Source organism: Dendrobium catenatum, unplaced genomic scaffold, assembly GCF_001605985.2.
Source record: "Dendrobium catenatum unplaced genomic scaffold, ASM160598v2 fragScaff_scaffold_383, whole genome shotgun sequence".
Lineage (NCBI taxonomy): Eukaryota > Viridiplantae > Streptophyta > Magnoliopsida > Asparagales > Orchidaceae > Dendrobium > Dendrobium catenatum.
The window spans coordinates 91,738-108,971 of NW_021318845.1; the positions used below are offsets into that span (position 1 = coordinate 91,738).

The 17,234-nt window shown below is 35.7% G+C and overlaps 2 protein-coding genes across 2 annotated transcripts in view; one reads left to right on the plus strand and one right to left on the minus strand.

Annotated features, from left to right (window-relative positions):
* The first annotated feature begins 6,448 nt into the window (after positions 1 to 6,448).
* On the plus strand, positions 6,449 to 7,453 carry LOC110097127 (uncharacterized mitochondrial protein AtMg00810-like). Its single transcript, XM_020823373.1, has one exon. The coding sequence runs from the start codon at positions 6,449 to 6,451 to the stop codon at positions 7,451 to 7,453; it is 1,005 nt and encodes a 334-aa protein (XP_020679032.1).
* A 4,926-nt stretch (positions 7,454 to 12,379) lies between these two features.
* LOC110097110 (pentatricopeptide repeat-containing protein At1g30610, chloroplastic) overlaps positions 12,380 to 17,234 on the minus strand; it is a 35,435-nt gene continuing 30,580 nt past the window's right edge. The window contains exons 7-9 of the mRNA XM_020823355.2: positions 17,068 to 17,225; positions 16,121 to 16,552; positions 12,380 to 12,777 (exon numbers count right to left, since the gene is read on the minus strand). Of these exons, the coding sequence (XP_020679014.2) occupies positions 12,397 to 12,777; positions 16,121 to 16,552; positions 17,068 to 17,225 (971 nt within the window). The 3' untranslated portion in view covers positions 12,380 to 12,396. The remainder of the gene's footprint in view (positions 12,778 to 16,120; positions 16,553 to 17,067; positions 17,226 to 17,234) is intronic.

The window sequence follows — 17,234 nt, forward strand, 5'->3', positions numbered from 1 at the left end:
TGCGAGCGCTACAAACGACTTTTCCAACATTTCAGATGCAGTTTTTGGCAGCACTTGCTTTAGAAGCAGTTTTAAGTGCTATTTTATGACTTACATCAGTTAAAACCGCTTCTAAAGGATAAAGTAAGTGAAAAAAAAAAATATCAAAAAATTGAAACTTTCTTATTAAACCAATTAAAATATTTTAGTGATGCTGGAATCTGGGCAAGATACATTTGGTGGGCCTGATGGAAAGTATCCAAAATTCTACTACACATAAGCTTCTTCATCTCGCTGCAAAGGAATTATCTTTCAACTCGTTCGCTCGCTTCTTCCGCAAATCCTGTAAGCAAATTTTTTTGGCGTTGGTGAACAATGGGACACCAATATTGGCGTCACGCTGTTCACTCCCGGAGATTAGCGGATAATTTCGCATTCGATTGGATTGTTTGGCGGACGGCATACACTTGTTTACCATTCGATTGCGGATTATCTTATCACTCTAAACACTTTGAAATTCCCTTAAACTGACCAAAAAAAACTCATATTCAATCAATCGAACTCTATAACAGCAGAGAAAAAAATTTATTTTGATTTCTCTACAAAATGCCAGGTATTCAAGATTATAAGGTGCTTCTTGCTATATGTTTATCTTAAACCGATTTTCATTAACCTAATGACTGAAGTCCTACGAGTAGGCTTGCAATATGCCAACATGTAATGAGTTGGGATTAGAAGTTAAACTAAAGGTCATGAATATTGTTGATCAACTACTTGCTAAGAATTTTTAGTCAAGTTACACCAGAGCTTTGAATCTGTTAATCGCTTGGTGAATATACTCTTAGGTTTCGTTTGAGACGATTTTCTTACTTCTTCTTAAATCAGCTTTTTAGTACAAAATTTTAATTCTTTTACTAAAAAACTACTTTAAAACGCAGTAAGAAAGCCGTCCCAAACGAAACCTTAATCTATTCCTAGTGACTATAAACCTATCAACTCAAGGAGAGATTATTAGGTGCGGAGTGCGGATGGGGAGAACCATCCGAACACAAGTATAGGGTACCCAGCTAGGTACCACTTGGTACCGTTGGGTATCGCTTGGTACCCTGTGCTTGTGCGGACGGTCCACACTCCGCACCTAATAATTTTTCCAACTCAAGGCTTTTAAATATCCCGCTGAAATAGAATTACTTGTAATATGTTCTTATAAAGATATCACCAAAATTAACAGTATTCTACAACTAGATAGTTAAATTGGGCAAAAGGTCAGGTTTCTAGCATGCTTCTTGCATTTTGGTCGCCGATGTCTAGCAAAATTACAGAGCCCGCAAAGAAAGAAGAACAAGAATCATGAAGTTGCTTCGAATAGGGCTTAGTAACAGGAAAAGAAGAGGGAAGAAGAAATATCTCATGAGCGTAGCCAGCGATGTCTCACGAATGTAAGGAAACTTGTGAAGAAAGAAGAACAACATGAATAGTGAAGTTATGACTTTACGGCTCACGAAGAAGAAAATAAGATGGCGGGTTAATGGAAGAAAAGAAAGGTGTGGATAGGGGTGTCAATTTTGGGTAACGGGTCGGATTTGGGTTGAATTTGAAATTGAACCAATACTATTCAGGTCAATCTGAACCCGACCCGCTTCTTCTTCAAGCCAACGGTTAATCCGACACAACCCGAACAGCCTGGGATCATAAAAAAAATTTTAGTTTTAGGGTTAAAAAAAAACGGTTCAATCTTAAGATTTTTAGGTTAATATTGGGTTTTCGGATCAAAAATGGATTTTCAAGTCAACAAGCAACGGGTCAATTTCGGGTCCTAGGGTCAACTCGAACCCGACATGATTTTTGAAACGGGCGAATTGTTGAACCCAAACCTGACCCATTTTGGATTCAAGTTGACCCTAACCCAAAATTTTCGGGTCGGATTTGAATTATGTTTTCGGGTCGTATCAAATATTGAAAACCCTAAGTGGTTCACTGAAAGTGACAATGTTGTGCAGCATGGTATTTTTAATGACTTCTAGAAATTTTTTTTTTTTGTGGTATAGAAGTAAATATTCATTTTTTTTATATAAAATATAAAATCAATAAAGTTTTGAGTGCTATGTACGTAAATCTTCCTTTGTTGTTTATGAAAGAAATTATTAGATGCGGAGTCTAGATGTAGAGTTGTGTTTAGACTCCATGAAATATTCACATATGTTCAAAATATAGTTTTTTATATTACTGCATATTTGTTGAGTATTTACTGAGTAGTTATTACGTATTTGCTCAATATTTATATTTTAATTGTAAAATATTAATATATAGACTATTGCAAACGGATTAATTTTTAATATACAAAATTAATATATTTATTTCAACTTTATTATGTAGATGTTGGATACTTTACAAGTAGCACGTGAGAATCATAATATCAATAACCAGTAAAATGATGTTTGCCTTATGTCAAGCTATTTTTTAAATAATGGATTGTATTAAGCAACTCAAAATCAGCCCAATAATATATATTAAGCATTTAAAAAATAAAAATAAATAAACAATTTTTAGTAGTTTCTAAATTCAGCTTATTTGAATGAAGCTAATTTGAAATCAAATCAATTTAAGCCACAATTCTATTTCAAAACTGCTTATATAGGTTCGTCGGTTCAAAATTGAGGCTTCATTTGAGACGATTTTTTTACTGAAAGCCGTTTTAAAAAGCGGTAAAAAAACCGTCTGCATGAATCATTATGTTCCCTAACTTTAACCACCATTACGTGCTTTTAAATAAACATTAAGGTTTCATTTAGAACGATTTTCTTAGTGCTTTATAAAGCAGTTTTTTAGTAAATTTTTTTTTTTTTAAAAAAAAAAGTAGACTAATGTTGTCCCAAACTAAACCTAAACCTCCATCATCAAATTATCATCACACAATTATGCCTAACGCAAGACATGATCTAGTTCTAAGCAAACACATCATTATCACACTACAAGAAAACACGTCAATACCGTCGGATGTTCTGGCGGAATTTTTTGCGTTAGTAAATACGTTGTAAATTCAAGCATATATAGCGCCGGAATAATCTGGAAAAAAGACGGCGTTTTCTAACATATTTTGCGCCAGTAATGGGTCAGAACGTGCGCCGGAAAGATTTCTGACATCTAATATACGTCGGAAGACATTTTTCGACGAGCTCAAAACCAGCGCATGAAATTCCGGCGGAAATGCGTCAGAAACCATTTGACTGTTTACCGACGGATTCGGTCCACCGGTATTAACGGGTTTCTGTAGTGTCATCAAATTTGCTATTATATCAAAATATTGCTCATCATTTCAACAACAAAAAAAAATTCATATTGTTTGTATTAGACGATATATCAAGATCTGTACCTCACGTGCTTCTTATTTACATATTTACCTGTAACTTTTCTATTTATCTACCAAGCACTGTATCACTTTGATATAAATGGAATAATAATATTTTCTTCTTCCTCTTCGTTCTCTGGCTTCCCTCCACTCCGATCTCCCTGCTTCTCTCAATTCTTCCTCTTCTCTCTTGGTATCAGAGCCAATGGGAGACCTAGATACTAACGAAGCCTTCCCCGTTTCCTCCTCCTCCTCCGATCAAACTACAGATTCTTCCACCCCGAGCCACATTCCCCAGCCATTGAAGTTTCTTGTCTCCAACATCAAGAATCTTGCCCCTCACCCCCGTAACGACGGACAACTACTCCATTTGGCGTGTTCAACTTCTCCAGCAATTTACAGCAAATGGGTATGCCGGATATCTTACCGGTACAATCCCTGCTCCGCCACCTGCGCTACCTGGCGCCTCATTGACAGCAATTTGCTCTCAGCTCTTTTCTCCACCGTCTCTCCGTCCATTCTTCCGTATATCATCACGGCCACTTCCACCAACGAAGCCTGGACGATTCTTGAACGTCGCCTTCAACCGATCAGCCGCTCGAGGGTAATTCAACTCAAAAACGAGCTTTACCAGGTTCAAATGAAAGACATGCCGATGCAACAATACCTTACAAGAATCAAAACTATTGTGGACAATATCTCCACATCTGGCTCAAAAATCGACCCTGAATATGTGATGCTTCATATATTAAACGGCCTACCTCCCACCTTCAACTCGTTTAAATCTACAATTCGAAACTCACTCCTTCCGATTGACCTTGGCACCTTCTACTCTCTCCTATGCAACGAAGAAATTCACTTGCAACAAGAATTAATTCAAGATTCTAATCCACAATCAGCGGCCACGGATCTCTACGTTAATCCCTACTCTAACTATCGCGGTAGGAACAACACCAAAAGATTCAGCAAAATCAAGACCCCGCAGCCACCGACAGCACCTCAATTCAATCCAACCGCTCCGACCAACAATTCCCGGCCAATCTGCCAGATATGTGGCAAACCCGGCCACGTCGCACTGAACTGTTGGCATAGGTGCAATTTCAAATATGCACCAACGGACACAAGACAACCTCGAGCTCTTCTTTCCACCCCCACCTCTCCAGCCAGTCAGGACTGGGTTCTTGACACCGGGGCATCAGCTCATCTCACACCGGATGCCTCTCAGCTCTACTACCCGCAAGGATACCAAGGCTCCGACACGGTATCCACCGCAAATGGATCAACACTCCCGATTCATCATACAGGACAAGGACTGCTTCCTCTTCCGGACACGTCTCGTAAGATAATTCTTCGCAAAAGTCCTACATGTTCCGTCGCTTACTCATAATCTCATTTCCGTGTCTAAGCTAACGACTGAAAATTCCATTTCGATTACTTTCAATGCTAACGGCTTTCTTGTGAAGGATCTTCGGGACCAACAGCCCCTACTACATGGTCAACTTCGTAACGGCCTTTACAGTCTTCGCATTCCTCCGGACAACAGCCACACTGCTCTAACTTCGACCACCACCTCCCAGCACGATTGGCATTCCCGTCTCGGACACCCGAATAAGGATACCCTTTCTGTTCTTGCTCACCTTTATCCTGAAATTTCAAATGTATCTTCTTCTTTCATCTGTAATTCCTGTAATCAGGCGAAAAGCCACAAATTAAATTTCAATAAAAGCATTTCGGTTACTAAGGTTCCCTTTGAATTAATTCACACGGACGTCTGGGGTCCGATCTCGCAAGCTTCTCTCGACGGGTATCATTACTACATCATCTTCATCGATGACTATACGCGTTACACCTGGCTATACTTTCTCTACACAAAACATGAAGCTCTCTCTAAATTCAAAAACCTTTGTAACTTAATTCGCACTCAACACCACACCACCCCTCGAATTCTTCGCTCCGATGGCGGTGGTGAATTTACCAGCCATGCGTTTAAAAATTTTCTTCAAGATAATGGTATAATTCAGCAGCTATCATGCCCCCACACACCTGAGCAAAACGGTCTCGCTGAACGTAAGCATCGACACCTCCTCGATCTCACCCGTGCCTTACTTCACGAATCTGGACTCCCACATAAATTCTGGGCTGAAGCAATCGGTACAGCCAATTACTTAATCAATCAACTCCCATCTAAAGCCATCTCAAACCAAATCCCTTATCTAAGACTGCATGGAAACCCGCCGACCTATGCTCATCTACGGACCTTCGGTTGCCTATGTTATCCCTGGCTCAAACCTTATGCTCCGGATAAACTATTCCCACGCTCGCAGGCCTGTGCCTTCATCGGTTACTCTCACACACATAAAGGGTACCGATGTTACGATATTGAATCCGGCAAAATCTACACGTCAAGGCATGTGGTCTTTCACGAACGGCAGTTTCCTTTCAAGAACATCACTGCAAGGGACCCTCACTTGGTAAATTCTACACCTCTCATCGTGCCTCCCTCTCTGCTTATTCCCTTATCCATTTCCTCTCAGCACACGGTTGCCAACCCTGTTCAACAGCCTCTCAACGCTTCAGCCAACATCAACACAGCTTGCCTTCCAAATGATTCTCTAATCACTGACTTGGCTCCTGATACTCCTCAACACATTGACTCTATGTCCCCTGTTCCCATCCAGCGACCTTGCTACCCGATGACCACCCGCTTGAAATCGGGAATAAGCAAACCAATACAGATTCTCAACCTTCTTTCTCACACCACTCCCTCCGACACACCCACCACGTACAATCAAGCCTTAAAATCAGAACATTGGCGCAAAGCAATGGTTGCAGAATTCGACGCTCTTAAACAACAAGCAACTTGGTCCCTCGTCTCACCACCACCCAACAAACCGGTTCTTGGCTGCAAATGGACGTTTAAAACGAAACTTCTGCCCTCCGGACAAGTGGATCGATACAAGGCAAGGTTGGTTGCTCTTGGGTACAATCAACAATTCGGCATCAATTACAACGAAACTTTCAGCCCCGTCGCCAAGATGTCAACGATTCGTCTTCTGATTACACTTGCTTTAAACCGTCACTGGCCAAGGCAAGGTTGGTGAGCTCACGGATGAAGTCTACATGCGGCAGCCCGCCGGGTTCGTCGATCCTCAAAATCCAACCGCAGTTTGCAAACTACATAAATCACTATACGGATTAAAGCAGGCGCCCCGGCAATGGTTTCAAAAGCTTACAAGCTTTCTTCAAACCCAAGGCTTTACGTTCAGCCGATCGGATCCTTCACTCCTAATTCTTAACACTGACCAAACTCAACTCTATATTCTTATTTATGTGGACGATTTCTTAGTCACAGGGAATAATGCCGCAGCAATCCAACGTCTTCTTCAACAGCAGAAAACTCAATTTGCTCTCAAACAACTAGGAAACGTCTCCCTCTTTCTTGGCATTCAAGTGATTCAATCCAAAACAGGTCTTTTTCTTTCTCAACAACATTATGCCACTAAAATTCTTCATGATGCAGGCTTCAAGGATTGCAAGCCTGCTCCCACGCCAGTCACCCCGTCCAGCAAGGCTCAACTCACGGTCATCCCACCGTTCTCTGACCCCTCCCTCTACCAACGGCTAGCTGGATCGCTACAATACTTGTCAATTACGCGGCCGGACATTGCCTATGCGACAAACCGGATTTGTCAACATATGCAGAATCCAACAGAACAGGACTTCAACGCACTCAAACGACTTCTCCGCTACATCAACGGCACATTATCATACGGTCTACCCATCACCATTGGCAACTTGGATCTTCATTCCTACTCGGATGCAGATTGGGCTTCCGATGCCTCGGATCGGAAATCCATCTCGGGATTTTGCACTTTCCTTGGACCAAATCTAATTTCCTGGACCGTGAAAAAGCAACCCACGGTAGCCAAGTCGTCCACCGAAGCCGAATACCGCTCGCTCTCTGTCGCTGCCTCGGAAGTCTTATGGTTACGACGGCTTGCACGGGAGCTTCATCTACCTCAACCGTCACCCACTACTACTATCCACTGCGACAACACATCCGCGATTGCTATCGCCAAAAATCTCGTCTTCCATGCGCGAACAAAGCATATCGAGATCGACTAACACTTCATTCGCCAACAAATTAGTGCCGGTGAGATCAAGCTCGCACACATCTCCTCCAAGGATCAAGTGGCAGACATTCTCACCAAACCCTTCACCATATCTCGGTTCAACGAACTCAGAAGCAAATTAACCATTCACTCCATGAATGATTAATTTGAGGGACCCTATTAGACGATATATCAAGATCTGTACCTCATGTGCTTCTTATTTACATCTTTACCTGTAACTTTTCTATTTGTCTACCAAGCACTGTATCACTTTGATATAAATGGAATAATAATATTTTCTTCTTCCTCTTCGTTCTCTGGCTTCGCTCCACTCCAATCTCCCTGCTTCTCTCAATTCTTCCTCTTCTCTCAGTTTGCTTTGGGAATAAGAATTTTTTTCACTTTGTATTCAATTCATGAAAAATAATCAAAAGCCCTAAAACATAAAAGCCATTTTTTTAGACTTTTAAAAGATAAATTCATACACACATCAAATACATAAATTTAGAATATAAATTTCATCAAGAATATACAAACTTCAAAAATCTATGCATATGAAGTATGAACTTTCAAACAATATTTCATCACCTTTTTAAAACTTCGATTGGGATGACTTTCTTATTGATTCTTAAAACAGCTTTTTAGTATAACAAATAAAAAATTTTATACTAAAAAGTTGCTTTAAGAAGCAGTAAGAAAGTCGTCTCAAACGAAGACTAAGGGTTCGTTTGGGACTGTTTTCTTACTGTTTCTCAAAATAACTTTCGAGTATAAAAAATTAATTTTTGTACTAGAAAATTATTTTAAGAAACAATAAGAAGTCATCTCAAATTGGAAATAAATCTTAAAATTTTTATATCTACTTTAAAAGTATTATAATATTATTTATTTATATATTACACTTATTTTGAAACTAATTAAAAAAAATCTTTGAATTTAATATATTTCTAGATAGTTCTAAAATTTATTCTGATAGTTTATATAGGATCCTTTGATTTTTAAGTATTATTTGTTTAGCATAGTAGGAAGGCAAGAGCTTTGTATTTTTAATTTTTTTTCATCAGATAAAAATGAATGCAAAATAATTTATTGATATGTTTAAAATTTACTATTTAGTCCATATTGTGTATTTCAAATGATACAACTAAGGTGATTTTGGAATACAATATATCAACTTCACCATCCGCCATCATGGAGGGATGTCAATATTTGATTTAACATGAAAATCTGATTGGAACCCGATCCCAAAATTTTGGGTTAGACCCGACCCTATTTTAAAAGGGGTCGGGCTCGAATTGACTCGGAAACCCAAAATTAACTTGGTTGCGATCCGTTTGAAAATAAACTCTAGTCACGTATGTACCGTCAGCACTATTGATTTGCGTGTGTTCGTTAGCCCGCCATCCCGTTCGCATTGTCGAGTGTCGAGTCGCATACGTTTGTCAGCCCACCATCCCATCCGCCTCTGCCAGCGCTGAGAGCATTGTCGACTTCCAGTTGCCACTCCGTGCCACTGGTCGACGCCAACCTCGCCGTTCGGCTGTCCCGCAAGACTGGTCGACGTGAGCCCCATCGTCTCGCTATCCGCACATAAGGAGCCCCGAAACCGTGTAGGGTTGGGTCAACTTGGTAACCCGACAGTCAACCCGTTTGAACTCGGGTCAATTTCAAGTTCGACCCAAACACGACACAAAAAATTGATTTTGATACCCCTACCATCAGTCATCAGCCGTTCACCATTGTCGGGCACCTATCATTTACCACCCACCGATGTCATAAAAAAAAATCATCCATAAAAATAAAAAAAATATGAAGTTATATCACAAAAATTTATGTTTAAAAAATCAATCTGTTGAATTTATTCTACAAGTAATTATGCATCATAAAATATTTAAAATATAATAATTTTTTTTTAATTGTACTTAAAATGCACGAATACTTACAAGTTACAACCACATGAATGCAAAATTTTCTTGGTAATAATTGAAGCCTAACCACAGCCTCTTTGCACACTCGCTTCTTCTCTAAGGATGGCACAAAAGCCAAAGGGTCGCAGGTGAGATATGGCTTTTCTCTTTAACTTTTTCCACTTGCTTTTAATGACATAAAAGAAAAGTCAATCCATTAAGTCCTAATGCCTCAAAAATGCTCCAGAATGTACGAGAACTTTGGTCTAATGCCAATCTTTAATATAGAGGTAGTACTATGGACGGTGCTAGCTAGTGCTCAAAAGTTAACTCCAATATTAAAAAAAAAAAATATTACGTGCAGAGTTTTTGTGATTTTGAATAATAAAAACACAGTAAAATATAATTACTATTCAATATTATGCTTTTATCATTCACAGTCACAAAACAGAATTGTTCTTTATACATGAATTTCGCATGTATAATCATCACTTTGTCAACAAGTAGTATTAAACATTTCAATTAGAATTAGATAAACTTTACATAATATGTTAACTATAATTGTGTTTGAGTCTATTTGAATTAGATTTTATTTGGCACAACTTTATTATTATTTCATTTTTTCAAATTGCAATCACATTTTTTATTTGACGTTATAATTTTTTTAACTGTTTTAATAAATTTTGTATTAGAAAGCTATTTCTTAAAACAGTTTAAGAAAATTAATTTCTCCATAACAGCTTTACGATCGTATTTATAAAAAGTTATTGTTATCTCAAATAGATCTTTAGTCATATTTGAATTAAAAAAATGATGAGAAGAGCATTGAATATATGTTATTTTTTAGTTGTTAGAATTTAATTATTTAATTATTTACTTAAAACACAATTATAAGTAATTTTGATTCAGATGAGCTTAAGAAATTGATATGTATTATATTTAAATGGGAAGAAATTATATGATTATATTTGCAGAATATTTGGCATGAAATGTATGTCAAAATAATAAAAAAATTAAGATAGCTCTGAGGTGATCGGGAGAATAAATATAATTAAAAAATTGGCATGTTCAAAATTTTTAAATATTTTCCGAATAAAATTTAGATCAATATATTCTCTTTAGAGAGAGAGAGATTTTTAATAATTAAGTTTACCTGGCAATACCAACTCGTGAGCTTTAATTTAATATTATTTTAATTAATTAATCCATTATTGCAGGGGGCTGCCAAGTTTAGGATCCAGATTTATAGCTATACAATTGAGGTGATGATGTGGTCATTTTGTAGCCATATATCTAAATCAAGTATAAGAAAATAAATATTATATAATTAATTCGATAATTACTCGGTTGTTGCTATATATATGATGCTATAATATTCCAACTATACATAAGCATCATTATAGATAAGTCACTAAATATCATCTTGATCATACGCGAATTTTGATGCACATCTGAATTGAAAACTTTGGAACTTAAATATGGGATCATCCGAACTTTGATTTCAGATAATTTATATTCAAATTGAACGTTTTGATGAGACAAACCCTTCAATCCAAGACCAAATGAACCCAACTGAAGGTAACAAAGCATATTTAGAAGTTTCAAAGCATTAATTGAACAACCCAATAACATTCAAATATGACATGTTATAGTAAAATCAAACAGCTTGATAAGACGAATCCAACGAGAGCAAGATCACTTAATTCTAACATTATTAAAATACTTAAATATTTGATGAATTCTCTATAATTGAGGGATTCAATATGAACTGTTTGATGGAGCACTTTGAATTTACTCTACATCTTCTCTATATTTACTGATCATGTCACTCCCAAAAATTTATAACTAGACCCTCATTCTTCACATGAAGGAAGACGAAGCATAGAGAGAATTAGAGAAAACTCTCTTGCATTTTCCAGCCCTAGTTGTGATGATGACCACTATCAATTAACGTCAACAACCACGATGGCCACCAACAATCAGCATAAGAAATCATCACCATCTTTAGTATATTGACAAGATTTAACCTAATTGTTGGGTATAAATGTTCACCTTTGGACCCTATTATTTGCTATTAGCTGTTCATTTACAGATACTTAACTTTTGTACTCTCATTCTTCTACAATGAAAAAAATGAAGATCTTCATATCACTTACTACAAATTACCACGTAAATAATTCTTCTGGCCTCGATACTTTTATTTATACATGCTAAATTTTTATACAATATTAAGACGTAAATCACACACTTTATCAATTTAAATTTTATAGCGTAAAATTATTTAATTTATTTAGTATGATCAAATTAAATTAATTTATGAAATGCAAAACTGGACTCCACCTACCATTATGCCTCAGGACTTGCCCAACCTTTAACGTGGCGTTCCTTAAGTGAAGAGCAACCGGTTTTTTATTTCTTTGCTCGATTGTTGAATTCATTACAGCCTAAACCAACCTCCAAAGTAGGTAGCAAAGAGGCAGATACCTATTTAAAGGCATCTAATTTAATTTATTTCGAATATATACATAAAATTAAGGCTTCATTTGAGATATTATTTCTATTTTTCACATTGTAATTATAAGTATTATTTGACTAATATTTTTTGTTACTTTTAAAATAAAAATATTCTCTCTATAAAAACTGCATAAAATAATACGAAAACCTTAAAGAAAAAATCTAAATCAAAATATATAATAATGTTAGTTAGCTAACAATACAATTCAGATAACATTTGTAAGTCAAATTTCACTATAATCCAAATAGTCCCATAAATTGAAGAGATTATTACGTGCAGAGTCCAAACACATAGAAACATTATGTATTATGACTGTGAATAGTAAAAATACAGTGATGAACAATAACTGCATTTTTACTAATTCTCTATGTCTGAACTCCGTAAATAATATTCTCTCCTTAAATTGCCCTTGTAGAGCACACCATAAAACCATATTACCTACTCCAAAATTCAATGACCACTGCCACAATCACATCACCTTTCCACTCAGACAGCCAAGCACCAAGACAAAAGCATATCAGCCAAAGTTTTGCTTCATTTAGACCTTTCTTCATCATTACATAAAAGAATGAAGTCCTCACCTTCTAAACTGGAACCAAATTCTTTACAAGCATTCAATAGATTCTGATACACAGGGTGAGGTCGAGCACTCTCAGAGATGATGCTCCTCAGCTCACATAACAGCTTAGTTAAAGTTTTACTACTGATGTGATGAATTTTGCTCTTCAGTAAATTTAGCCATGACTTCTCAGAGTAGGCTTGGATTTCCATGTCCTGATGGATGGTGATGAAAGAAACAGCAGACGCAGGTTCATCTTCCTCCAGCTTCATGGAGAAGAGTTCCTTGACGATAGCTGCCGGTGGGGCGCGGCCATTATCAGTCAAGTGATCCCATGTAATCTCCAATATGTTCTTCTGAAAGATTAATAATATGAAATAGAAAAGAATTAATAATGCTCTGCCTAATACGTTTTGATGGCAAAAGTTAACTCTCATTTTCAATGTGCAAAATTTATCCAATAGCGTTAGTTAACTAACGCTTTCATTTGGAACGGCTTTCTTTCTGTTTCTTAAAGCAATTTTCAAGTACAAGAATTTGTTTTAAAAATAGAAAGAAAGCAGTCCCAAACGAAACCTAAATTTATCAGTTACTGACAAAATTTAGATTGTAATCAATGACTTGAATGGTAAGATACATGAGCAGAACTAAGCGGCTTCATTATATTGTTTGATAATCTCTATTTTTTAGATGGTTGATAGATGCATAATCTACAAGTAATTTTCATATTAACGAATTGAATTAATGATGTGATCTTGAATTTGAAGACCCTATAAAATGGTGTATGTTTGTATGTACAACTTCATAAACTCCTTAAAATCAATGATAGATTAAACTTAATTAAATTTCTTAGTTCCTTAAGCATCCATAAAAAAAAAATAGTATGATCGGAAAATATATAAAATTCCACTTGATGCAATCTAAGTATAAGCAACAATGCATTTATTTAATTTTAATTCGTTTTAAAGACTATAAACATTGAGATTACATAATTTTCTTCTAATGCAATTAGGTCCATTAGTTGAAAAGAAAAAAAAAAGATTGTTGGAGCAATCCATATTCGTGATACAACTGGGTTTTGTTGGAATAAATTCTTGTGTTTATTTTATTTTTTGTTCCTGCTATTACTCAAATTTCCCTACTAAACAAAAATGGAATTAATGAGGGCTATACGGACTCGAACCGTAGACCTTCTCGTTAAAACAAATAAAAATGATTATTATTGAAATGATTTGAACTGCTTCAAAGACCCAACATGCATTTTGTTGCATTGGGCTCTATCATCAATTGATGTAAAGAACAGTTAGTCAACCATATTTTTTCTTTAGAGGAAGATAAGATGATAATGAGATGGCTCCATGGATCCTGATCTAGTAGAGAAAGAGGAAGAAAGCCATGTAGAAATAACTTTTGAAATAAAGGAAACTAAATAGGAACAAGAGGGATCCACTATAAAAAACCTTCGTTTTTTCGGAAGAAATGGAGGATCTAGCCAAAATAGATGAAACGGAAGAGATTCGAGTTAATGGAAAGGAAAAAATAAAGGATGAATTTTTCTTTAAAGAGGCACGCTATCAAGATCAAGATTGTTAATGCATCTACCTGATAATCAAATGACCCAAAAAAAAAATCATGTCACTAACTTTAATAATGTTATAGTTAAAATGAAACAATTCAATCTTTCATTTGAAGATTATATGATAAACATCTAAATGGGAGGAGACCCAAAATATAATAGAACTAGAAATTTATGAATGTTATGTTTTGTTCTGTTTACAGCTTAATATGAAATAAAGAATGTTTGATATCCAAAATGCAATTATTATTATTATTATTTTTTATTTACAATGGCATAAGGAGGTGATGGGGGGCGGCAATAATGGTGTTTGGTAGCGGCAAGGGATGATTTGGGTGGTTTTTATTTTAAAAAATTAAAACAAATAAAAACGACCTAAATTTTGTTTTGAGTGTTTTCCAAAAGCATCTTGATTTATTTAAAAAAAAAAACAAAAAAACAAAAAATACAAACCAAACATATTTTTCAATGAAAAAAAAATGATCCAGCCCCTTATTAAATGAAGAACAGCCAAAAAAAAAATCTCAATTCTGAAATCACGTAACTTCAAACCAAAAGATTTAGAACGCTCTCGCTAAAAACCTGTAAATATCCAGTGAATATTAGATTCAGGCTTCGTAGCTTCCTTCAGGAAGGTGTGAAATTTCGTGAAATTAAGAAACTAGCAAAAACCAGAAGTTAAGTGATGAGGACATCAGATTTCGACACGTGTACCATTTTTAACCGCGGATCGACGGCGACGATTCAGAGCCTCTACTTCTAATTTATTTGCATTTTATTTTATGATTGTATTGTTCTGTTTTCCTAGTTCGCCCCTGTGGGCATTGAGTCGCTTATGTAGCCTGGAAGGGCATTTATGTCTTTTTTTTTCCTTTCATTTTGGCCTATTTATATGAGGCCTCATGCATTGTATGGGGGATGATTTATTGATAATGAAAATTTTATTTTCTTGTTGATCTCTTAGTGAGTTCAGAAGGATCTCTTTGTGAGTTCCGAGATTCTCAAGATCTCTTTGTGAGTTCTTGAGAAGAGTTTCGGGGATCTCTATGTGAGTTCCGACATCCCTACAATCTCCTTTGAGATCTTGAAGAAGAGGTGCGCGAGGTTAGGAAATTCCATTTTTTTTTTTACTGTTTCAATTTGTGTATTAAAAAACTACTTTAAGAAGCAGAAAGAAAGTTGCTTTAAGAAGCAGAAAGAAAGCAGTCCCAAATGAAGCCTAAATATATCGGTTACTGATAATATTTAGGTTTCATTTGGGACGGTTTTCTTACTGCTGCTTAAAGTAGCTTTTTAGTATAAAAATTTTATTTGTTGTACTATAAAGCTACTTTAAGAAACAATAAGAAATCCATCCCAAACGAAGTGTTAGATTGTAATCAATGACTTGAATGGAAAGATACATGAGCAGAACTAAGCGGCTTCAATATATTGTTTGATAATCTCTATTTTTTACATGGTTGATAGATGCATAATCTACAAGTAATTTTCATATTAACGAATTGAATTAATGATGTGATCTTGAATTTGAAGACCCTATAAAATGGTGTATGTACTACTTCATAAGCTCCTTAAAATCAATGATAGATTAAACTTAATTAAATTTCTTAGTTCTTTAAGCATCCATCAAAAAAATAGTATGATCGGAAAATATGTAAAATTCCACTTGATGCAATCTAAATATAAGCAACAATGCATTTATTTAATTTCAATTCATTTTAAAGACAATAAACATTGAGATTACATAATTTTCTTCTAATGCAATTAGGTCCATTAGTTGAAAAGAAAAGAAAAAAAAAAGATCGTTGGAGCAATCCATATGGGTTTGTTGGAATAAATTATTGTGTTTATTTTTTTTGTTCCTACTACTACTCAAATTTCTCTACTAAACAAAAATGGAATGTATTAGGACTATACGGACTCGAAGCATAGACCTTCTCGGTAAAACAAAGAAAAATGGTTATTATCGAAATGATTTAGAACGCTCTAGCTAAAAACCTGTAAATATCCAGTGAATATTTGATTCAGACTTCGTAGCTTCCATCAGGAAGGTGTGCAATTTCGTGAAACTAAGAAACTAGCAAGAACCAGAAGTTAAGATATGCATTGAAAGATAATATTACCTTTCCAGCACGCCAAGCATCAAAAACCAGACGCATATGTCTTCTTTCATCGAAGTGATAGCCATGGTGTAGCATTTCTCGATAGGAATTCTCAAAATCATCCCACTTACTTGCTGCAGCACATGCCTCCATCATCGTATTGAACGTAAATTTATCTGGAAAAACCTTCCGACTGTACTCATCTTTTATATATATCTCATGGCTACCAGACAATATATTCTGAAAAAGAACCTTTGCTTCTTCAAACATTCCATGCTCTACATATGACTTCAGCATGATATTGAAGGTGATTACATTTGGTGAACAGAAACCATTCATTTGATTGAAAATGTATGTAGCATTCTCAATACTTCCCGAATCAAGACAAGCTTGAATAAGACCGGTGTATGTCACCACCAAAGGCTTTTTTGCAACCTTAGATATCTTGTTTATCTGTTAAAAGAACTTTGGCTTAAATTAAAGTTCTTCTTTGCAACATTAGATTCATTAAATCCTTCATCAGAAAAATAAAAAATCAACTGCATGTAAAGGTTATGATTATCAGATGCAGAATTCCCTTGGTTATCCAAAATGAGCACACCAAGCATGGGAGCACAGAAACAGGAGGAAAAAAGGGAGGCAAAGGAGGTTGATATAGCTAAAAAAGGCATGTAATTAATTTATGAAATGCAAAGGAGGTTGATATTGCGATAAAATATGTTAATTAGTTATGCATTCATCAATTAATGTAATTAATTTATGAATCTATAAAATATTAGGATATTAAATTTGTTTTATGATTTTTAATTAAATTCAGTCTCACATTAGTTTTTATCAAATAATTTCAGCCTTTGACAACAATTTTAGCAATAATTTCACCAAAATCATTTCATTTTACTCAGAAGGCACAGTATACTATGAAACAGCATTGACAAACATTGCTTACATATGACTTTAAAAGCGCAAACCTGATACAGAGCTTCTTCACATCTTCCTGCACTGCAGAGACAGCGAGCAAGGTCATAATAGAGACTGGCAGAACCAACTATTCCACGTCTTTCCATATCCTTTACTGCTTGTACAGCTTCTTCAACATTGCCTTCTCTCCATAAAGTATTTACGAGAACTGAAAATA